The following is a 24,568-nucleotide window of genomic DNA, read 5'->3' as shown; positions in this document are numbered from 1 at the left end:
GACAAAGGTGTGCAAGCCCTTATGTAGACTTTTGAACTGCCCACCCTGTAGCTCAAGACCACCATACATCATATATACATCACAGAAGGGGTGCAGCCCAAGACCCCCCCCCCAATACATCATACGTACATCAGAGAAGGGGCGGACTACAACAGAAATCTGAGTGAGTTGTTTTTATCCTGTCTGCCAGGTTACCTGATTGGATTACCTGGGAATCCTGGCCACTCTTTTGTTATAATAACTACTCAATCCCTGAATCCAGGTCACAGGCTCACCTCATTCATATATTAAATGTGCCCTTGAGACAGGATTTGTGAGCAAAGGGACAATGGGGAGGCTCCCCTTTTCCTTTCACCTTGCAGAGAAATATTTGAGGTCGTTTGGGAGAGACAAAATCGTTTCAGGACTTTGTTCTGAGGGGTTTCTGTGGTGTTTTAGACATGTAGTTTATACATTTATGAATATTTATTTCAGTAGTTGGTTGCAAAAGTAAATATATGTATTTTCCTGGTTCCTTGCATGTTGCAGAGCCTGCACAGAGCTCTTCCCAATGTGACTACATCTCCATTGATTAGGGGAAAGGGTAACCATGCACATAAGAAGGGATGTATGCTTGGATCTACCACTTCCTCTGAAGCAAGGATAGATGTGACTCTGGATTCTGGACTCTCAGACGCCTCGTCACCAGAACATAAGCTCTCACATGTGCTTTAATATTGTGCCTTAGGTTTACCTAGCGTGGCATTCCTGTCTTTTTGTGAATATAACCTCTTTCATTGTACAATTTCCTGTTTCAGTATTCCAAAATAATAAAGGAGCAATGCAAATATATTTAATTTTTTTTTTCATAGAGGGCATGCTGCATGTTTTAATTGGATTTTTAAAAATTATTTTTACAAAAATTGTAGGTCTCGTGTATAATATTACACCGTATATGGAATATCACCCTGGTGGCGAAGATGAGCTGATGAAAGCAGCAGGAGCTGATGGCACAGAGCTATTTGATCAGGTAAAAAGAGTACAGGTCATATTCAGTTCATCAAAACTGCACACTATAAAGGATTCTGCTGCCTGAAGAAGACACTATTCTGCCATTTACTGTATTTTAAAATTAATTGTGTATAATGTGTGTATCGTGATAAACAACAATTTTTTGATGTTTTGAGTTGTAAGATGTGTTGTTTTGAAGTAAAAGCTTCCATTGTGTTCTTCCTGGCCAAGTGAGAGGAAAGGAAAGAGAGAAGTTCATGAGTCCACCCCAAAAAGAAACTGAAAATTCATTTATATCATGCACTTGTTGAGCGATTGGCTACAACTTCAGCAAGGTGCCCTCTTAAATAGTTAAATCGGAAGCTTAAGTGCTACTCCATGTGTTAGTTGCATTGTCCCTATTTTGAGTTTACATTTCTTAAAAATGAAAAGCATATTATGCTACCTTAGTACCTCTGTCCCCATGGTGGATCAGGACCTATCTCTGCTTGTGTTTATTTTCATTCAGAAGTTCTATGTAACAAGTTTTCATTATTTTTTTTTTTACTATACCTTTATAGTTGCTTAGAAGCAAGTGTTATTATAAGTGCCTGAATCCTCTAAAATAGTCCTGGTTTCTTCTACATGCAGGTGCATCGCTGGGTTAATTATGAATCGATGCTGAAAGAGTGTATGGTTGGAAGAATGGCACTCAAACCTTTTGCTGCTTTGAAAGGTATACACTCGTGTGTGTGTGTGTGTGTGTGTGTTTAATAATAATTTGTTTAATTTTTTTTAAAAAAAACTAGGTGCAATCCTAATCCCATTTATGTTGGAGTAAGGTTCATTGACACATTCCATACCAAAATCAATTTCCCTTGCTAGTGTAACTTGACAGAGAGACGTAGCCAATTCTGGCTTCCTCTGTGATACCTGAATTTTCAAACACATTGCTGCATTACATTTTACAGTGCATGGGCACACCTAAGTTGTCTTTTGTTGAGGCCCTTAGCATTGTCCAGTTAAGCACCTGAGTTTGGATGCAATGATAATCCAAAGGCAAATTAGTCCGCTCTTGATCTGCCTGTTATTAAAGACCCATTCATTTAACTGAGGCTTGCTTATGATAAACAGCGTTTGCTAGATTGAATTCTTGGATGTGCAAAACTAGTTCATTGTGTTACCTCTGCAGAGCCATGGTTCCCTTCCCTCAATACATACTCCTGATTAGCACAGTTTTGTTAAAATTTATTTTTAATGCTTGCCAAGTGTTGGTTCAGCTTTAAAAGGCAATATTCTAGCTGCTTGTTTTAATTTGCTTGCCGTGTCAACACAACAGAGAGCTCAGGAGACTGGGTTTTATTGTTGCTATGTAGCTGACACTGTGAGTTATACTAGGATGCTGCTGTGTATAAACATAACCAAGAGTAGTTGAGCAGAATCTGTAGAATCCAGATTGGCTAAGGCATCTTTTAAGTATAAGAACAGGGTTTGAAAACAAATGGTCTTGGTGCAGGTTTATAACTTTTATGTGATTAAAATAGCATTAAAGATTTGGGCATCCTAAGCAATTTTGAGATTGTGAATGATCGTTATCTCCCTCTTCCCCATCTCCCATAAGCTCTGCCAGCTTTTGCTCTACGTCTTCTGTTCGCTCCAGGGTAGTAGCTTCTTCATGACTTCTTGCTGACTTGTGTGATGCTGTAAGCTTGTTTTCTTCCTCTAATTTCTGTTGCACACTCTATAATGATATTGAACTCCTGGATTCAGTGAGGAAATGGAGGCTCTTTAGAATGTCTTATAAAGGAGAGCTACGGAAATTTCCTTTTCAGTGTAATACACATAGATCAATATCCTTTCATTTTATTTGGCACTTTTAAATGATACTGAGTATCGCCTCCTTTCAAAAGCCAGCTTCATATACAAAGCTAAATTAATAGTTACAGTATTTCTTCTACTTAAGATAGTTCATTGTACCGTAATTCAGCTGTTTGTCTTTCCTAGCTCTGAGAACAAACACTAATGATGACAGACAGGGAGCAATAATCTTAAGGGGGAAATTTTGGATACAATCTCCAGAGGTCCTTCATTAGGCAATCTCTGGGGTTTACATATGTATCCCATGGGACTTGTGGTGATTCTTGAAAAAAGGAGATCCTGCCACTCACCACTGCTTTTGAAACCCATTAAAAACATTAAAAAGCAGAGGTGGTCTTTATGTGGCAGAGATGATCACAATTTGAAAAAAAAACCACACCAAAAAAACCCACAAGTCTAAAGCACAGTTAGAGACTCGAGCAATCTGGTTTGTGGCCATAGTTGGCTGTTTGTTGGCATTTTTGGTACACTTACATTTAGAGTGAAGACTATCTGAATGATTTGAGGACAAAGTAGCAGTTAAACAGTTAATTTACCCCCAGTTGTTGGTACCTGATACTATATTTGAAAGGTATCTAATTTTTTTCCTAAATGAATGTGCTGTAGCCAAGGTTTAAAGAGTAGGACAAAGTATCCCAAGCTTTCAGTATTCCATATGGAGATCATTCCATTCCTAAAAATGTCTGCTGATAGGACATCAGCTCTATACAAAGTACTATACATTTTCAAAGGCCCGACATAGGAATGACAACATTAAAATGCACTGTTAGTTCCAGAAATGGTTGTAAACTTTAGTTTAGTGTTTCCTGCAGTTTGCTCGCAGGTGAAAGGGGCAAAGATGAATTGTCCAGAGTACTGCCACTGAGAGGGTTATAATGCATTCCATTTGAAGCAGCACTGGTGCAGCAAGTCCTAGGGCTGGTGCACATGAATGGGCGCTAAATGGAATGCGCTTTAAGCTGCTTCTTGCAGCAAGTGCTGCCATGTGGCGAACAGTGGCTTGCCATAGTAGCTGGGTGGCTTTTATTCACACTACCACAAACATTGCACAGTGGCATGCAGGGGGGGGGTCATTCTAGTCTCTACACATAGATGATATAGCACAATGAGGCAGTTCCATGTGGTTTTCATAGTGGTTGTTTCATTATCCGAAAATATAGCAGATAGTTGTGTCATTAGCATTACAGCCTCCTGCATGTTGGGAGCATAATGCTAAACATGGTTTGCAGCATTTCTAAGACATCCAGATTTTGATTTGCCACTTTTATATGTTATGCAGTGAATGTATCCAGATTGGGGAAACCGTGGCTTTAAATATATAATTCCTAAGGTTGTACTAACTTTTTCATCATATATGCCAGTAGCCCATCAAATAATTACATTTATTTACAATTGGCTATATTCTTCTCTTCAGTTTACTGCTTTTTATTCTTTTGCATGCTTTATTTTTCTTCTCTTCAGCTTTGATGAGCCTTCTTTATTTTTCCTCAGTTTTTTTGTTTTGTGTTGTTTTGCCCAGAATGATTGCATATTGTAGCATAACTTGTGGGAGTTTTTTGCTCTCATGATCACAGCATTCTTCTTGCATACTTGCAGAATCTTGCCCCATTGTATCTGAAGAAAACAGAATCTTAAATGGTAAGTATTTGTGCAAACAGTATCGCATGCATTTTAAAAACAACAACACAGAGATATACAAATCAGAGACATGCAGATCACTAGTGGAACTTCATATAGATATCTTTTTCTGACTAAACAAAGGACCATCCACTCCAACAACTCTTTATCTAAGTTGCCTGTACTGTCATGTGCTACCGTCAGAAATAAGATGGCACAGCAGAAAATGAAGTAGAGAAGATAGAGCATTGAGCTACTTGAGAAAGACAGCTGTAGAGGAAGAAAAATGCTCCTCGGATCTGTTGCCAATAATAGTTGAGGAGTTTTTGTCGTTGGAAAACTTGCAGGAGCTTGATGAAATCTCTGATCCTGTGTGCCCTTGTTAACAGCACAGGTCTTGAGTTCCCTTCTTGCTTTCTGCTTTCATATTATTGTATTATATTGAAGCCTGCTCAAAGATGGTGGCAGGAGTTTCGGGAAGAACAAGTTGGAGCAAATTGCTATGCATATATGTGGTGCTTAGACATCGGGTCAAATTTTTCATAGTGGATTGTTGAAGAAATTGTGATTGCAGAAGTCTTTTGGCTGAGTTGATGTTATATGAAATCATAGTGCTCAAGCATTGGGCTAATGCATTTGCTCTTCCAGCGTCATGAGGTGCGTATTGGAAGCTTTAATTTCAGTTTTCAACTAACTGTAGTGTGTTATGTCTGAATTCAAAATGATGTTAGTCTTTCCTATGGCTTAGACCAGGCATCCCCAAACTCGGCCCTCCAGGTGTTTTGGGACTACAGTTCCCGTCATCCCTGACCACTGGTTCTGTTAGCTAGGGATGGGAGTTGTAGTCCCAAAAACATCTGGAGGGCCGAGTTTGGGGATGCCTGGCTTAGACTAGCAAATTGGGATTACAAACCATAGTTTGAAGTTAGTTTAAACCAGGCATAGGCAAACTCGGCCCTCCAGATATTTTGGGACTACAGCTCCCATCATCCCTGACCACAGGTCCTGTTAGCTAGGGATGGGAGTTGTAGTCCCAAAACATCTGGAGGGCTGAGTTTGCCTATGCCTGGTTTAAACCATACTTAAGACTAATCACTGTTTCTCAGAGAATGGACATAGCAACAGACTGCTATTAATTGGAAACAGAAACACAAGCTTCTAATCTCCTTGTGGCTGCACCAGAGGAAGAGAGGGGAGAGGAAACACACAACACCTACCCATTGCTTCTTGCTTCAGTTGATTGATCTAGATTTGACACATGCCAAACAATTTAAAAGATGATTCTGAAGAGATCATGAAAAAGTTTCTGTGTTTCTGTTGCTTATGTCCTAATCAGAAGTCGGCTACTTAACTGAGCAGTGAGTTTGTTAACTGAAACTAGAATTTAGATTTCTTTATTCTTTAAGTCTGTTTTTAGGTTTTCTTCCTGCAGCGTTGACTGCTGCTAACAAAAGGATGTCTGCAGTTTTGATCAAAATACATTTCAGAAGCAAAATTAGAGATGAAGTTTTCCCACTCTCGCACCCCAGTGAGGCTCTACAGTGCTAGCCCTGCCACAATTCATGTCACTTCTTGTTGTTAAGAGTAAAATGCTTCTTCCAAAATACGGATTCTAGTTTTTAAGAATATTGTGGAGAAGAATTAAAAAGGCAGTAAACTGGTTCTTCTCTCCCTCTCTTACTCCCCACCCCTTCCTGTATCAGCATAATGCTGATCATATAAAGTGATCCACTGAGCTATAGTAAGGAATAACAGCTTATTGTATCTGCTGAGAATAAGGAGGAAAGGCTGTTAAATTGTTGCTTTGGAGAAATACCTGTAGAACATATGGACTGGCAGTTATATTTGGCTAAAAAATACCATATTATCAGTAGCTATCATGGAGTAACACATTTGTTTTTTGTTTGAAAGGGTTAATGGGTGACTGAGCTGAATAAGTCACCATCAAAGTCTGCTTCAATAATATGCTTCATTAGCCGATAAATATATCTGAACAATACTAGAGTCACTGTACTGGGCATGTAAAAATGGACTGAATCAGAAATTCATTGCAAATAAGCGTGGGCAGATATGAAGAGCAGCAAAACAACACTGAGTCATCTACCTTGTGTAAATAAGCCCTCTGACTCAACTCCCCCTCATCTGTCTTTCTTTATAAAGATAATCTACCATGCCTTCACCTAAAAAGCAGGTATATTCTCTGCTTGTAATTTATGAATAGAACAGGAACAAAACTATAATTAAAAAGCCTGCCATGAAACCAATTTTCTGTTGCCACCGTTCGTTGAGTTCATTAGCATAGTGGCAGAACCAGAGAAGAATTGGTATGCAGAGAAATCCACAAGGGCCAAATCTTTCCCTGTATATTGCATTAGACTTAGAACAGTTTTTTATTATGGGACTTTGGGAAAATCAGTTTCCCCCAGGCTGTGCTCTGCCTTGTGAGGGTGGATGTAAGAAATAATCTAATATTGCAACACTAAAGGGCAGTGTAAGCTTATGATGAAACTGGGGGGAAAGCTTTATTGTAATAGAAAGCTTATCGAGCATAATATTCTGTGTTGTATATACCGTACAGTGGTACCTCTGGTTACGAACTTAATTCGTTCCAGAGGTCCGTTCTTAACCTGAAACCGTTCTTAACATGAGGTACCACTTTAGCTAATGGCATGATTTCTGTTCTCATCCTGAGGTAAAGTTCTTAACCAAAGGTACTCCTTCCAGGTTAGCAGAGTCTGTAACCCGAAGTGTTTGTAACCCGAAGTGTTCGAGGTACCACTGTACTGAGATGTAAAAGTAGAGGGCCAAGCAGTTGTGCCAATGGGGTCTGAATATGTGAAAATGTCATGGACTGGCTGGAGGCAGAGGCGTGGTGGGAGGCACTAGCTGGAGAACCCTCCAGGGAACCCCCAGGGGAAGAAGGCCGAGAGCCAGGGGGTTGGTGGTGGGGTGACGATTAGTGGTCAGAGGAAGAAGGAGGCAAAAGAAGTAACAGGGTTTAGTGAGCAGGAAGAGGCTGCGTCAGAGAGCAGTTCAAACTCTGTGGGAGAAGCGGAGGCTGGAAAAGAGGGGGACCATAAAGCGGCGATGAGGCAGGCTGGTGAAAATCCAAGGAGTAGTATCCCCCTCCTTCTGCAACCAGCTGCCCTCTCTCCTGGTCTCCTAGAGCCCATTTCTCCTAGAGAAATGGAAAAGGAAGAGCAGAAAGTGGTTGTATTCAGATGCAGTCTGCGACTGCTTCGGAAAGACGATGGAGAGGAGCAACAGAACTTTCTCCCTTGTCCCCCTGCACATGCCCTATGCCCTCCCCAAATCTGCTCTGGTGGGTGGGATGTTCTGCTGCACTATAGAAAATCCTTGCGCCGACAGGACATGTTAGTTGGATGCCACCTATTCTCCTCTTTTTCCTGATAAGAGGGAAAAGGCTTGGGCAAAATGCTTGATCGTACCTTAAGCGGAAATATTATCTTTCAAATGCAATTAGAATGTGGTCACACAGTACTTTCCCCCCTGTGCTATAGCAGACAGTTGATATTTTCACTGAGTTTTCTATTGTGTCCCATGTTTCCTGTGTTGAATCTAGTTTAGACTTTAATATAAAGGTCACCTGCAGCATTTAGGAAGCTGGGAAATAAATTGTTTTTGTTGTTGTTAACTTTAAAATAGTCTGTGAATTTCCAGTAGTGACAGTTTCAGTATATGTGGTCCCCGTAAGCAATATGATATTCCTGAACTCTTAGAACACTGTAACATGTAAATATAGGAGAAAAAATGAATGAAGGAATTACTAAAAATCTATAGCAACCCTGTAACATAGTTATAGTATAATAGTTTAATTCTAAATATATTTTCTTTAGGCAAGCAGGAAAAGATCAATTTTAATCAATAAAAGAAATGCTAAGCATTGTTTACAGAGAGTTTCTAAAGGGCATTCTAAAAATCTCTTCCCCTGGGAAGTCTTCATAGTGTATTATTGACAATTCATTAAGAGGGCAGATTTTGTTTTTCTGTTGTGTTTCTATAGGTATAGCAAACTTTGATTCTACTTATTTTGGATCATAGGTCTTGAATAATACCGAGTTTCCTCATCCTGAAGAGATGGTTAATGGAAAATATTCCATTTTTAACCATTTAATATTTTATTATAGTTATTGGTAAGGTTTAGAAACTGCTACCACATAGTGGAACAGGTATACTTTCACTGTCTGAAATCATCAGCAGTATTCCAGTTCTTTCTTTCTTTCTTTCTTTCTTTCTTTCTTTCTTTCTTTCTTTCTGGTATTGGCTTTCTTGACTCATTTTCTGTTCAGACTTGCATTAGACACCTGGGAACCTTAAGGTCAGCATTCTTGAATGACATTTCCATTACCAAGTGAAGGACATCTTTTCAAATAACAAGAGCTATATTTAGATGGTAGAATTTAGACAGAATGCCTAGTGGTATTGGGGTGTGTGGATTTTTATCTGGCTATCTGGATCCTTTATCCTCACCTTTTAACGGTATTTGACTTAAATCCTACATGTCCATTCTGTTCACAGAAGCGCGTTCCATCTAGTGGTAGCTTCCACTAGCAGATTCTCATCAATTTCCCCTCCTCTCCGAAATGCCCCATGTCTCCCCAACTCACACACTTTTTGAGAGTTTCCCAACCTTTTGGAAAAGATTTCCTTGGGAAATCTGAAAAGACCCATTAAAAGCAACAGGACATTGACATAAATTTATGTCTATGGACTTTGTGTGACTTTCTTTGGATTTGAGTTACTAGTTGTCTCTGTTCTTTTGTTAGGTCTCATAACATTGCAAAACTCCTATGGCTTGGTGGGAATACAGTGGTGCCCCGCAAGACGAATGCCTCGCAAGACGGAAAACCCGCTAGACGAAAGGGTTTTCCATTTTGGAGGTGCTTCGCAAAACGAATTTCCTATGGGCTTGCTTCGCAAGACGAAAATGTCTTGCGAGTTCCTGCGATTTTTTTTCGCTCCCCACCCCCTTTTTCTAAGGCACTAAGCTGCTAATAGCCTTTTAGCAGCTAATCCGCTAATCCCTTAAGCCTTTAATAGCCGCTAATAGCCGCTAAACTGCTAATAGCGCTAATCCGCTAATGGGGTTGCTTCGCAAGACGAAAAAACCGCTAGACGAAGAGACTCACGGAACGGATTCTTTTCGTCTTGCGAGGCACCACTGTATTACTGTCTCTTGCACCATATAACTATGTGCAGTGGATACAGCATTCATTTTGATCCTTTACACTGGGAGTGGTGAACCCTACAACCTATGAGTTGGATCTGATTTGCCAAGCCTTTAAATGTGGCCCACTTCCCCGCATGAGGCTGGCTTCCACCAAGAGTAGAAGACTGCTCTGTGTTTTGGATGGAAATAGTCCTTTCTCTGAGCTGGAAATCTCTCCCATCTCCATGCTGGGCTAAGAGGAGAGGTTATCCTAGTGCTGGGATGGGGAAGTTGCAGTTTGTGGATGATGCATGTCTGGATTAACAATTTTTATGTGTGTGTTTTGAAACAAGAGTTTGTGGTGAGTAAAGTGCCTGCATGCAACAGCAGTTGCACATTCAGAGACCACTTTGGCCATAGTCAGGCATGTGTCCCTCATGGTTTTCCATTTTTGAATTGCAGTCATTGGACTGGGAGGAAAAAAGTTATCCACCCCCTACTTCCAAATAAAGTTTAATTAAAGTACGGATTACTCCAGTTTTATGCATAGTCTTCCGCTGCAGTGTCTTGTGTGGATGAAGGGGAAAGTAGTGCTCTCCTAACTGGCGACTGGGGCAGGCCCAAAGGCAGCAGGTATTCTGGAAGTGAGGTGAGATGCTTGTAACACGCTGCTGGCACTACACTTGATCTTAGCCAAAAGGCCGAGAAGCGATCATAGCTGCTGGCTATGGGGTGAAGCTGAGTGCTTTGCATGACACTTCCCCCCCACCCCCACCACTAAAAAACAGACTCAAAGGCTGTTTTCACAGTACTCTGAATTGTACTTAGTTGAGAGCTGTCTAGATTCGTTTTGCTTTCACATGCAGCAGACTCAAGGCAGGGCCCTTGTGTGATCAGATGGATAATGGCTCTAATTATGTGGTATAATCAGCGCTGCATATCTCTTTAGATACTTTAAAATATGAAGCAGTATATGAATATTCTTAAACAAATGAATTTGAGGTAAACAGCAGAAACACATCCAAATGCTGTTCTGCGGAATTTGACGTTGCGAAAGTTTGAGCAATGTCATGTTCAGGCTGTATTCAAAGGTGTGTGCAGCTGTTAGCAACTGTGAAACTCTTCCGCAGTCTTATATGGTACCTGGTTTCTTTGTGTTTTTGATACAAGTTCTTGTGTGTGTGTGCTGTATTTACTAAAACTGTTTATACATTTTAAACTTGCATCACACTAGCATGTTAGGCACCCTGACAGAAACCTCATCTGAGCTCAAAACAAATGAATTTAAACCAGGATCCCATCTGTTACGCTTTGCTCTTTGACAAGTGATACGTGGTCGCCTTTTTCCCCTCCCTTCTCTTGGATTGGGGTGTTTCTGTGCCTCAGACAATTTAAACTTGTGGAGGCATGAATGTTGTATCCTGAACTTGAGTGCTTCCAGGTACCTAAGGACAATCAACTCTGAACTGAACGTTCTGAACTAATTTCAGCAAGTGCCTGATATGTCCCAGGTAGACAGTGTTCTTTATTTGAAAAAGTAGTTATTACTATGTTTTTATATTGCCCTTTGTTCAAGAAGCTCAGATCAACATGCATGTTCTCCTCATATATTATTGTAACCTGCTGAGACGTTGGTTGGGCTGATACATGTCTCATGCTGATAAAATGGCATGAAACTAAGGTTATATCTGCATACTTGGGGGTGGATGCAGATTAACCCTTCTATAAACTCCTTCCACTTTCTAAAGGGACCGATCCAGTGAAGGCTGCCACTGTAGAAGGAGGAAGGGAAGCAATTGTCTGTTCTCCCCAGGCCACCCCCCCCCCCATCACTTCCTCCGGCTGTGCAGGGGTCAGTGAAAATATCCTTTGCCATTTCTCCACAGGAGCAGCCCATGCATGGAGTTCTGCCCATGGGAACCGTGGATCTAAGTCAATTTGTTTACCTAATGAATATTTGCTTTTTAGGTCCCTATATATGTATATCATTTCTTTCTCTCTCTTTTTCTTTTTTGCAGGTCTGTTTTCTAAAAAGAAAGTCTCGGATAATTATTCCAAAGAAGCAGTTCCCAGGTACTATTCCAAGACACCATTATCATTTTTATAAAATCTTTGTAAAGCTCTATTTTACATAAGCTTCAGTAACAACTAGCAGCTCTTAGGTGACCCCCCCTAGACAGTTCCATGAAATAGCTGCAGTACGGTGACCATTGTTACACTATTTAATGGCATGAATAACAATTCAGTAATTTCTAGGGGCCTGGGATTCTTGGTACATTTCCCACTCCACCACTTGGTGGATTGGGAAATGGGCAGCTAAATTCTACTAATTTCAAATTATAATTAAAACAAAGTAACTCAACGTTTGTTCTATGTGATGGTGCCTTTCAGATTAAAGTAAACAAAGGTAATATCAATCTTTTGGTGCGACTGCCAGAATTTTGCTCACAAGCTTTGTTAGATAGTGGAATGTTTTCAAGTGTTTTTAGACATATTTCTTCAGCAAACAAATGAAGACAGGTTTGTACGGAGGCAGATATATACATGCATTGTTTCAAAAAGATTAATAGGTTTTTTCCCTAATATTTCAGTTATGATTGGTTCCAGACAGATGGTTCCATCACCGTGGTCATATACACTAAACAAAAGGTAGAGAATTGCTTTTTATATTAAATAATTTTGAAAACTGTATGCTTGTTTTTCCAATATATCATTTAGTCGCTCCATTTGTATCCAAGCTTTGCCCCAAAGAGCTCAAAGCAACATACTTGTTCTCCCCCCACATTTCATCCTCATAACAACCCTGTGAGGTAGGATAGACTGAGAAATAGTGACTAGATCAAGGCCACCCTGTAGGTTTCATGGCTAGCTGGGAATTTGAACTCAGGTCACCTTGGCCTTTGCTCCTCCAGCTCCCTCACTAACAGCTGTCCAGAGTTGTTTCTTGCTTCTGCATATGCTTGAAACTGCCTCCAAGGACACCTGTGTGGTGTCACTTGCCAGTGTGGTGCAGTGGTTAAGAGCGGTAGTCTCGTAATCTGGGGAACCGGGTTCGTGTCTCCACTCCTCCACATGCAACTGCTGGGTGACCTTGGGCCAGTCACACTTCTTTGAAGTCTCTCAGCCTCACTCACCTCACAGAGTGTTTGTTGTGGGGGGAGGAAGAGAAAGGAGAATGTTAGCCTTTGAGACGCCTTCGGGTAGTGATAAAGCGGGACATCAAATCCAAACTTCCCCTCCCCCTCCTCCTCCTCTTCTTCTTCTTCTTCTTCTTCTTCTTCTTCTTCTTCTTCTTCTTCTTTCTCCCTCTGTCCTCCTTCTGTACCAAAACCAAGCTTAAGTATGTGGAAATGAAGTGCCTTCTTCATCCATTTACCCTCACCACCTCCTTCCTGTCTTCTTTCTTGGCTCCTCTTGATAGGTTCAGATTGAAAACTCTCCACTGTAGGGAACTCTTGTTACTTTGTAAAGTGCTGTGCGCATTGATGGTGCACTATTATAATAAAAAACCCTTCAGTTTTAACAACCACTTTGAAAAGCCTTCATTTTCCTTCCTCTGCAAGGATATGAACAGTGAATTGGTGATAGCTGATCTTCAAGAACGTAAACTGAGAGGAGAGCTGATTGTGAAAGACTACTCGTATCTTTTACATCTCGGTAAGGACTTTACTGGCAAATTCTTCATTGCAGGGGTGTGCATGTAATTATATACATGTAATGGATGCACATATACACTCATATATAAATGCAGCTCAGCTGCATTAAAATCCCGCAGTGATAAGAGGGGAATGTGTATAGTACTCAAGCCATGGTACCCCATGAATGTTTTGTACTTGGTAGGCATAGCTGGAGGTCGGGGTTGATGGGAGTTGTAGTCCAACAATGCTTAGAGAGCACAGGGTTGGGAAAGGCTGGTATCTCTATGTTAAGGCTAGACTCCAAAGATGTGAAATATGTTGAGGGAGAGACTTGTGCATTCAGTTGGAGTTTCATTCCTGTATGCAGTTGTTCTGTTCCTTAAGAGTAGCTAGTGTTCATCTTTCCTCTCCAGCAGAAAGTGAAGAGAAAATCCAAGTGATAGACTTTGGGCACCATTAAAGCGCACCATTAAATTGTCAGATATTGAACTTAGTAAAACAGAGCAACTGAGTGCAAGTGTAGGATGCTCCATCTAGCTCAGAACCGTCTCTACTGAGTGATAGAGGCTTTCCAAGCTTTCCAACAGGAGCTTTCCCCAGCCTCTACTGGAAATGTTGGAGACACTTTTTAAAATTGAGCTTTGACCTTTCCTCTTAATAGAATGAAGCTCCAGCTGTGTGCGCACACCAAATACGTGGATCCTTGATTTATGACTAGTTTTATCACGAGTCTTCATTTGTAAAAGTTTTAGTTTTGTTTTAAATGTATCTGTTGTTTTTCTGTTTTTAATTTATGTGTAAATCACCCTGAGACAGTGGTTTATAAGGTGATTAGTAGATTGGTTGCATTATGAGGCTCAATTGAAGTATAACAGCAAGCAGTAATCTGGCAGTACATGAAAACAGCCTTTAATTCGAACGCGCAATTCCTCCTTCCCTCTGGTGCTGCAGTTTCTTCTCTCACTTCCTGTTTGCCACCAAACCAAAATATTCTGTTGCGTATTTCCAGTTCTGGTTTCAAAGCAAAATATGCTTAGTGTAAAGGGAGGGAATTTCCGCCTGGCAAGGAAAGGGGGAGAAGAGAGCATGCACATCCAAGACTTGAATATGTACTGCCAAGCCATGCCTATATATTAATTTAATGGAACTTTGTGGTATAGCTAATTATTTGGGTTTTCCATTGTAGAGAACCTCATAACTTTATTTAAATGATGAAATCCAAAGCTCTAAAGCGTTGCATTTTCCTGACACCTGTACATTTAATAGTTATTGCTACTCATAATAATCGATGTAGACACTTGGTTTTTATTAAATTAAAATATATACTTCTGTTTTAGAACTAAGTTATGCAGTTCATGAGGATATGATAGGTAAGCAAGTACATCCTCTTACAGTCAAAACATTTGTGCTTTTTTTGCTCTGACTTGTTAGTATATTCAGTATCTGATCACTGTTTTCAGTAATATTACTACTAGTGCTGTTTCCGAAATCTTACATCGTGCAAGAAATGTAACATATTTCTTGTATTTCTATGTATTTATTGTGCTGTATATTAAGTACAGGTAACTCGCAACTTGCGTACATTTAACTTACGTGCATTCAGCTTTTTGCTCAGCTTTTTGCATTTTAACTTTTTGCTCAAAGTTAAAAAGGGGTAAAAGGGGGATGGGCATCAGGAATCCCACCTGCTGTTGAACCCAGTGTGTTCTGACTATATGCAATTTTTGACTTTAAGTGCCATCCGCAGAAGCGTAAGTTGAGAGTTGCCCCTACCTTCCAGATGGCTGTCTGAGAAACTTAAATAAGGCTAATCTATAGCAGAGTGCCCTCATGTGAAATACTTTCCCTGTTCTAACATCATGTTAACTCTTGTGCTAATCAAGACTTCAGAGCCTTAGTATTTGTTGGCATAGCAATTCATATGATTGGACTATAATCTTAGTGCGCTGTGCATGGTTCACCACACATTGATGCATGCCTATGTGAAAACAATATTAGATGCACATGGTGCACCATTGAAGTTAAACTGGTTTAGCTTACTGTAGCAGCATGTTAACTGAAGAACTGAGAGTATCATCTTGCATCAGCTTCTTTGCAAAGCTTACATTTTATGTTAGTTATCTTATTCATTGTAATGCATTTCATAGCTGTCAAGATTCTTGAATGACTGTATCTTAATGTCTTTTGAGTCTCTTGAGAGTTTTCTTTACCAATGAACAATTTGAAAGAAATGCTTTTCTGCTCATACAAGTGTTTTCTGTTGATTATTTTTTTTAAAAAAACCCTTTAAAGACCCCTGTGCCATATTGCAAACTACTTTTGAAATTGATTTTACTTTAGAACAGTCTGTCATTCTGCATGAGCGCTGCTGTTAAGAAGGAACCAGCCAAAAGCTTCCTTATATTGCTGTTCTTTTTGATTCTGGCTACTCTATGTTGGGTCCTGTAACAATGATCTGTTGTCCTTTGAATATAATTTGTCCCTTATTTATTTATTTATTTATTTATTTGCTTGCTTGCTTGCCATATGTAAAAATGTCTTGTTGAGCATGCATCTGCTATCCTCTCATTCAGATAACAACTGCAAAATGTGGTATTTAATCAAATGCTTTTCACATTCTGACTATTACTGCTTACATTTCTATTCCATCTCTCTGTATCAAGCAGCTCATGGCAATATTGGTACATAAGGAGTTCAGGCACTGACTAGACCAAATCTGTTTAATTTCAGCAAAGTAGCTGTGTTTCGTTCTTTCAGCTGCTGCCCTGCAATTTTATTGTCTTTGGAGAATATCCAACTACCATACGCGGAGAAGACTCATTGAAACGAATGACCATTTCTTTCAGTGGGTCTCCCAAGGGCTTTACTCCCTCCCTCTCTCTTTAATAATAAATTGAACAGAGGCAGGTTGTGAACGCTGTAATTACATTTTTTGTACAAAATGACATGTATGTATTAGTATAGAACAACACTCTGTGTATTTTTAGTACAGGTCTCTGAAAAAGTGGGAAAGGTGGAATTTGTCCTGAAGAAGAAAGAAATTCTGTCTTGGAAAAAACTTGGACAGCCATTGGAAAGTCATAACTCCTTTGTCAAACGCACAGAGAGAGGTAATTAGTTTTGCTGCCATACTCATGACTGATTTTCAGCACACCCAAACTTTAGGAGACAAAATCAGATTGCTGTTCAAGGTCTGCAGCATAGTTCAGAATGACTATGTTTAAGGATGTATTATAGTCTTAGCAAAAGCATTGTGTATAGCTGTGTATAATATGATGGCTTTGTGTTTTCATTGTACCTGCAAAATGTCCATGATAATAAAACCTCTCTATATCCCCTCTTCTCCTCAGCTGCCTAAAAATTTTATGCAGAGTGCAAAGTATCTCAATTATGTTTCAGATTCTTATATAATGTATTTGGAAACAAAAAATGCAATGATTCAGAAATGCAATGATTCAGAAATGCCATAGCCTTTATATGGGACCAGATATGATAGCTGAAATTGTCATATTAGCAGGAATCTGTTGTTGCTGTATTATTAACTAATTTTAATACCACTAATGGTTGAAGCATAAGTTGTTGACTTTTCAAGTGATAAAGGCATGAGTAGATATTTTGCATGACTTTGGTTTGAGGATCTGAGGATTTTGTTCCAGTCATGGAAGAAGAGTTATGCACACAGAAGTATCTCTTTAGATTCATGGAATGTGAACATTTGAGTGGCCTGAATTGAATTAATTACCGTTTCTGTATTTTTAAGGTCTGTATTACAGAAAATGCAGATTGCTGTCAAAGACAAATGTCAGTCATGACACCCAACTCTTCTGTTTAGCATTACCGCTGGGAACTCATCTCCTGGTCCCTGTTGGGCACCATGTTTACCTCAGACAAACTATTACAGGTAACGTAATGAAAGATCCTTTGCTATTTCCTAGAATATATTCTAATTCTGTTGTGGTGGTGTTGTTTTAAAAAGGAAAGGCACACAAATGATCACACAAGTTTATCACTTACCTTCTTAAATGAAAAACATGTTCCACCCTAATTAAATAGGTAATGCTCAGATGTCTCAAATGTTGAAAGGGAACCATATACTGTGGAATTAAAACTCTATTTTATAAAGGTTCATTTAGCAGTGTTTTGTGTATGAAGATGTCCACTACTTTACACCTCACCAATGTCCAGCCAGTTAATCTTGCATAAAATAGGATAATACCCAGTTATGCTCATAGAGGGCTTTATTATGCAGAAGAGGGAAAGAAGCCATTTTTGCAAATCCCTTATTTCTCCTACAGACATCCCCCCATGCCACCTACCACACTATTTGAGAGGGTCCCCCAACCTCCAGAATGCATTGGGGGTGTTCAGGAGGGATTGCTGTGGGAAGGGGGAATCAACAAAAATAGCTCCCCCAACTCTGTTATCAGTGGCTCCCGCTGGATTAAAGTGTGCAAGTGGAGAAGCTGCTGGGAGAAAATGACAAGCAGTTCTGAATGGGAAGAAAGGTGATATTCTATTTTCGTTGAGCGTTGTGCTTTTTCACAGTCTAAAAAAATAGGTTTTAGCAACTAGACAAAGATAATAGCCAACCTTAAAAGCTGCATTTATTACAAGTACCAGGATAAAATACATCAGTGCTGAAACTCAGCCCATCAGCTTGTAATTATTAAGTCAGCTGACAGCATGACTTCTTTTCATAAACACCAGTAAGCTGCTTTTTCTTTTTAAAAAATCGCTCAGATGGTATTCAAAACTTCTTTGTTTAGCCCATTTATACACACATGGTCAGGTATGTTGAATATTCAGTTTATTTAGAAAAGGGGTAAGGGCTTCTGGCCCATATGACTTCCACACTTAGCAGGAAGTAATTGCATTATTTGTAAGAATATGTGATTTGACATTGATGGTTGAATCTACTAAAAGGGACTGTTTCTGTGAATACTAAATGTTGAATTTTCTTCTACTTCTTTTTCTCAGGCACAGAGATAGTGAAGCCATATACACCAGTGCCATCTTTCTTGGAGTCTACATTCAAAAACCCCTGTCATGATGATCAGTTGCAAATATTTTTCATAATCAAAATTTACCCAAGTGGACTATTCACACCAGCACTTGATGCCCTACGAATAGGTAAGTGTTTGCTTGCTTTCTTTTTCTTGCGCTCTTTTGGGATATTCTAAAACAGTGTTTGTTACTATAAATCTTGTGAAAGTTTCCATTTATTTTTTTTAATGATATGAAAATATATTTAATAGAAAACGGAAAAGGGGGAAAGCTGTTAAGCATCGTAGGGTGGTCTGTCCAAAAACCTGGCTGCAAACCATTCATTTCAAAAATATAGTTTGTTTTCTTGAAAAATTAATAAATTATAATTTATTTATTTTTAAGTGTTTTGTTTTTCAATCTTTTCCTGAAGAATGATTGTTTTATACTGGAAGGAATTCAACGCCTCGTTAAGGCACCCCTTCCATCAAGGCAAGCATTTTGGCTTACCAAACAAAACAACCCCCTCTTTCCTCTCCTACCCCCAAAGGTGCTGTTACAGAGATTCTCCCAACTGCCCTGAGTCAAATCCTGTTGCGCAAACAGGGTAGGGTTTTGTGTAGGGCTTCCATGGACAGGACTCATAAGTTGAATCCTGCCCACTGTTTTTATAGTTGTATAAAATGTGAGCTAATGCACCCTTAGGTTTCTTTTAATGGGTGGATGTTGAGAGTGCCCTTATTTCATTCTCTCCAAGATTCACTGCACTGTATGTTTTTTTTCTTCTTCTTCTACAGGGGAGTATATTTCTGTGAGTAATCCTGAAGGTAACTTCATGAAATCGCAAATGGAAGATGTAGAGGATCTGTTTTTATTGGCAGGAGGCACAGGATTCACCCCAATGGTTAAGCTGCTCAGCTATGCTCTGACCAGTAGCAACAACCTCAGGTATCTTCTCTGCTTATGACTAGGTGCAAGCATTATAAATGACAAGAAAAGTCATTTTAAGTAGTTCTTGCTCTGGTTATGTGCTTAGCAGCAAGATTGTTTCAAAACACTGCACAGGTATTTGATGATAGAAACAAACAGTCTTTTGCTGTGAAGGAAGGTTTTGACAAAACAATACAAATTGCTCGTAATGTTTGTGTTGCAGTATTTCTTACTACCTTGTTTTAGCAATATCTGCAGGTGCAGTTTTACACCCACTGTCCCTGGAGTAATCCGTATTGAAATTAGACTTAATTTTGAGTAGGCATGTATAGGATTGTACTGTAAGGCTTCTGCTAATGTTACTTGGCAAGAGTGGGGGCTTCCCTGGTTGTGGTTGTAAAGTTTCTCAAATCACATGTGCACAGTTTCCTACAAGCAGGTTTTAATGTGGGGTCAGGGTTCATGAAGTTTGATTTCTTCATGGTAATTAAACTGCCAGAGGTCTAGCTGATTCCATTTCTACCATGGATTTCCTGTGACTACCAGTATGTCATTGAAATGAGAGCACCCTCCTAGAATGTAGGAGTTTCTGTATAATCGAGGGATCCCAATTTTTCCATCACCCTTCTAGACGGGACCTCTTCTTTAATTTGTGTATTGAGGATCAGTGATTTCTGCACTAACGTGATTTCTCCACTAAGACAATGGAGAAAAAGAGATACTGGGCAATTTCAAAATGATAGGTAGCCCTAGGGTAGGCCTGCTTTACAACACCAACTAAAAATGTGCATTTTTTTGGTCACACCCCTTGTATATAACAGGGACATCCAACTCCCAAGAAACTGCGATCTACTCCCAGGGGAAAAAAATGGTAGTGATCTACCCATTTCGGGGGTGGGGAGCTCAAAGTTGTTGAGTTTTTTTTTTTAGGGGAGGCACAGAATTTGCACTCCTCAATTCAGGAATGCCAAAGTACGTGCACCAAAAACGGAGCTGGGTGGCGATAACTCCATCTTCCGTTTTAGCGATCCTGCCCAAATGCACAACATAGCGAGGGGGCGGGGCCAGAAATGAGCAAGCGATCTACCACAATCGACCAGTATCACCCAGGGATCGACCTATCGATCGTGGTCGACCAGTTGGACACCCCTGGTATATAATATGCCTGGGCCACATAATGTAGTTACCTGATGCTTTTTAAGTGATTATAATATTTGATTGTTGTATTTCTTGTTCTAACCTATCCAGACAAAGGGCAGATATGTTATGTAAATACAAAGGTGAGCAGTGGTCTTAGTACAGCAATGGTGTGCTTGGAGTGAGTTTGATAGGGAGGGCAAAGCAAATTAGGGCTACAGAGGGGCCAGAATCATCTCCTCCAACCCCACTATGCATAAGTAAACTTACATGAATCTTTCACTGCTATTAAATTACACAAAGTGGCATTGTTAAAAGCTGTTGGGAGTTCTTACTGAGGAATACGTATTGCATTATTCAGTGTCTCCTGCATGGGTACAATATTTCTAACAGCTGTGATTTTAAATATTGAAGCCCTAATTTCTTTTTAAGGGCAGTGAAATTTATGTTCTTCAACAAGACGGAAGATGACATACTTTGGAGAAATCAGCTGGAGCAACTAGCCCTGAATGATGCAAGGTAACTGGGGAGACCCTGGAACTGGATATTGGGGGAAAGATGGTAACTTGATTGTTCTTGAGGAGGATGGAGACTTCCCCCCAATTTCCTTGCAGTAGGTGCCTGCTCAGTTCTAGCAATGTAGAGAAGTGTGTTACTCCTGCAAGCACAAAATACATAGAAATGCAGCTTTATTGGGCAGTACAGGTTAGCTTTGAACAATATATATCCTATGTAGGGATAGGTGCACAGAAAGGAATTTAATGCGGTGATGATCATATTGTCTAAAGTTCACAAACCTCCTGTTACTCATCTCCCCTGTTTACATCATTCATTGCTTGCACCCCTTGTCTTGCATTTAAGCTTGGTTTGAATTTGCAGTAAGTGTAGCGTACAAGGCATTCATTTCTTAGTCATCCAAATTACTTATTGAAATATTAATGAAGTGCTTTGGGCTGTGGGTGCAGTTGTGTTGAATAATTATTCATCTTGCTTAAAGCAAAGTTCCTCATCTCTGCGGGACCAACATCAGATCACTGCTTGATATCCAAACCATTCACTATTTTTGTTACAGAAGGGGCTATGTAAAAAGCTTTTATTCAGTTGTTTATCTGCTACGTTAGTTACTCACTGCAGGGGGAAGCGGCTTCCTTTATTATTTTAATGGGGAAAAAATCAGAAGGAAATTGTTTTTCACATTTGACGGAAAATATAGAAATCTTGTTTCTGCCTATAGTGGTGATTTCCCGTCATCTCAATATGCCTTTCATTGTTCAGAGCTGCTGCTGTAGCAGATAAACAACTGAATAATATTTTCGTCCCCTAAATTCCAGAACAATATCATCACTGTTATCATTATTGCATGCCACGTATGCCAAAATGGTTTCCAAATGGCTATGAAATCAATGATAAAATACATACACAATAACAATTTAATCAGAACATTAAAGCATTATTAATGAATATGCAATAAAAGAGGCCAGTTAGAAAGGAGAACTGTTAAAATAAGAGTAGGAGAAATCCTGAAGTCACTGTAATTTTCATACTTCCCAAATGCAATGAAGACCAGAAGGGAACAGATTTTAGCCTTCACTCTAGATCAAACTCTGTGTTGCAGAACCATACAAGACCTGATATGCTGACATACAAATGATATCCAATTTTATTTATTTTTTGCTCGTTCCAGTTTGTTCTATGGCTGAATAAATTGTGCATGTTCTGTGACTTAATCATTCTGTCTTTCAGATTTGAGGTTCAGTTTGTCCTCTCGGAGCCAAAGAAAGGCTGGAAAGGCAAAGAAGGAAAAATTTCTTCCTCTCTTCTTTCCCAATTTGTGAAAAGAAGTAAATGTGATTCTAAGGTGCTCATATGTATCTGTGGTCCACCACCTTTCATGGAGCAAGGAATACAGTAAGTAAAAGAGGAAATATCATGTTGTATACTTCATATGCTCTCCTCGCCCTTAATTTTTATAATTGATATTTTATTTAAAAATTTCCAAATATAAAGCAGTAAAGAATTTACATACATGGGAAACTTGGTGAGAGCCACCTAGGGTAGAATAATCCATTGTTTTCAGTGGATCTGCCCGGACTAAAATTGGATACCACTTGTTAGTTTTAATACTGCTTTTCTGTGGGCTAATTTTAAGGGTGGGTTGGTGTGACTGAAAAGTTTGTTTTGCTGGGCAGGTTGGGTCCCCAAGTGTTCGCTTTTTCTTTTCCCCTGCCAGCAAACGGTTAACGGATGGCAGCCTCTGATTGGCCAAGGTTCCAGGAGAGGGAGTTGAAAAGGAGAGGATTTTGAGAGACAGTTTGTAGGTTGGGAGAATAGGGTGGGAGGTAGGGAGTGAGAGGATAGAGAGAGTTGGTTCTGGGTAGAAACATCCACTTTAAGGAATATATCACAAGCTAGAGAAAGGAGACGCTGAGCTTAGTGTGAAGGACAGTGTGTGGTGTCCTGTAAGAGTAATAAGCCAGGAATTAACTGGGAGGCTGAGGCTGAGCCAGGAGAAGTAGAAACTGTGAGGATACAGTCTACTTAGGTTTCATTCCAGTCAGGAGGGGAGAGATTCTTCAACCAAAAGAGAAGTCTCCCAAACCAGTTAAGAGGGGTGTGGTGATCCCTTGGGTCTGTTACCTGGAGTACCTCAGGAGTAGGGTTGTCTAAGGAGGGTGCAACTGATAGAAAATACCACTTTGTTTAAGAACCAAAGTATTAAGTGGCAACAGCTGTGCAACAACTGAGAAAGAACTGAAGTGAAATAGCATTATAATCGGAAGTATCCTATGTTTTACCCACTTTGTGTCATAAACTTCCTTTGTTTAATAAAATATTTCTTGTTTATTGGATCAAATCTTGCCTGAGACTCGAAATTATTAAGTTTTCCCTCACACAAGTACCCTACAAGATAATCTGGGGTAGTTTGTAGGAATTAGTGGAACTGGTGTTCTGTGAGGTGGGTGCACTATATTTAAGTGAGGGCGGGCCCAACAGCACCAGGCGGGAAAGTTGGTCATAGGTTTTGTAGCATCAACAAACAAATCCCAGTTTTATAATAGGAATAATCTACATTTTTAAAAAATAAATAAATTGCAATGCTACTTTAATATTCTTGCTTTCCCTCTGTACATTATTTTGTGTATATGTGTTTGTTTCATTCCAGGTTTCTGCAAGATCTTGGGTATTCCTCTAAAGAAATACACTGTTTTACAGCTTAAATATGCAGCATTAAGACCCTAGGTTGTGCACTTCAAAAACATGGTTTTTTTAAAAAAATGCAAGAAAATATTATGCATGAATATCTTGTTCTTTTTAATGTGATTACTTGAACTCTTATCATATTTAGGTGAGAGTGGGTTCTTTTATATTCTGCTGTTTTGAAATTGTATTTATTTTTGTTACTATATCAAACTTAACCAGAATATTTTAAGGGGTAAGTAAACTAGCACGTGTATGTATTGCACAGATATGAACTTTGTCCTCCATCAACTACGATTTAGTAGCATCCCTTTGCACTGGTTACTATGTCTATATAGGCACTAGAGACCTTATTTTAAATTATAACTTCACCACTTTCCAAAGTCTCAGCAATAAAGTATTAAGTTATATGTTATACAGTTAACTCAGGAAAACAATCTTACAGGTGTCGTAACGCTGTAGTATTGTAAATAACGAGTGTTCTTATAATTTATACGCAAAATATTGGTTTTATATACTAAATCACTTTTTGTATCATGTTAATAAAAACAAGATGGTTGCGTTTAAATACATCAATTTGTTCATTATTATTTTAAATATAATTTTATTGCATTTCAGAACAACCACAAAAATGTACAGAACTCAAAAACGCCAGCCTCCTCCCCACCAGCATCCACTGACCCTCCACCCACCCGTTCCCCAGGTAGTTTCATATCATCAGCACATAGTTCAAGTGGCTATCCATGCTCATAACTACTATCAACCTAGAAGCATAGAATTGTAGAGTTGGAAGCGGCCCTGTAGTCCCAACCCCCTGCAATGCAGAAATCTCAGCTGAAACATCCATGACAGATGGCCATTGAACCTCAGCTTAGAAACCTCCAAGGAAGGAGAGTCCACCACCTCTTGAAGAAGTCCGTTCCACTGTGAAAGAGCTCTTAGCACCAGAAAGTTCTTCCTGCTGTTTAGTTGGAATCTCCGTTCTTGTCACTTGAAGCCATTGGTTCAGATCCTACCCTCCGGAGCAGGGGAAACCAAGCTTGCTCCA

At 39.5% G+C, this 24,568-nt stretch overlaps 1 protein-coding gene across 3 annotated transcripts in view; it reads left to right on the top strand.

Moving 5' to 3' along the window:
• LOC310673177 (cytochrome b5 reductase 4-like) overlaps positions 1 to 24,092 on the top strand; it is a 29,853-nt gene extending 5,761 nt beyond the window's left edge. Inside the window, exons 3-16 of one of the 3 annotated variants that reach the window (XM_083431190.1) lie at positions 909 to 1,009; positions 1,621 to 1,705; positions 4,444 to 4,485; positions 11,653 to 11,707; positions 12,226 to 12,283; positions 13,198 to 13,291; positions 14,610 to 14,642; positions 16,260 to 16,382; positions 17,033 to 17,173; positions 18,250 to 18,402; positions 19,053 to 19,203; positions 20,755 to 20,841; positions 22,066 to 22,230; positions 23,486 to 24,092. In XM_083431190.1, coding sequence (XP_083287316.1) covers positions 909 to 1,009; positions 1,621 to 1,705; positions 4,444 to 4,485; positions 11,653 to 11,707; positions 12,226 to 12,283; positions 13,198 to 13,291; positions 14,610 to 14,642; positions 16,260 to 16,382; positions 17,033 to 17,173; positions 18,250 to 18,402; positions 19,053 to 19,203; positions 20,755 to 20,841; positions 22,066 to 22,230; positions 23,486 to 23,540 — 1,343 coding nt within the window. In that variant the 3' untranslated portion in view covers positions 23,541 to 24,092. The remainder of the gene's footprint in view (positions 1 to 908; positions 1,010 to 1,620; positions 1,706 to 4,443; positions 4,486 to 11,652; positions 11,708 to 12,225; positions 12,284 to 13,197; positions 13,292 to 14,609; positions 14,643 to 16,259; positions 16,383 to 17,032; positions 17,174 to 18,249; positions 18,403 to 19,052; positions 19,204 to 20,754; positions 20,842 to 22,065; positions 22,231 to 23,485) is intronic. The other 2 variants (XM_083431192.1, XM_083431191.1) reach the window with 2 other exon arrangements.
• Positions 24,093 to 24,568: the final 476 nt, after the last annotated feature.

This window comes from Podarcis tiliguerta, assembly GCF_965153285.1.
Source record: "Podarcis tiliguerta genome assembly, chromosome: 3".
In the NCBI taxonomy this organism is placed as follows: domain Eukaryota; kingdom Metazoa; phylum Chordata; class Lepidosauria; order Squamata; family Lacertidae; genus Podarcis; species Podarcis tiliguerta.
Note: the sequence above shows the minus strand (reverse complement) of the source record. Positions and strands in the feature narration are given on the sequence as shown.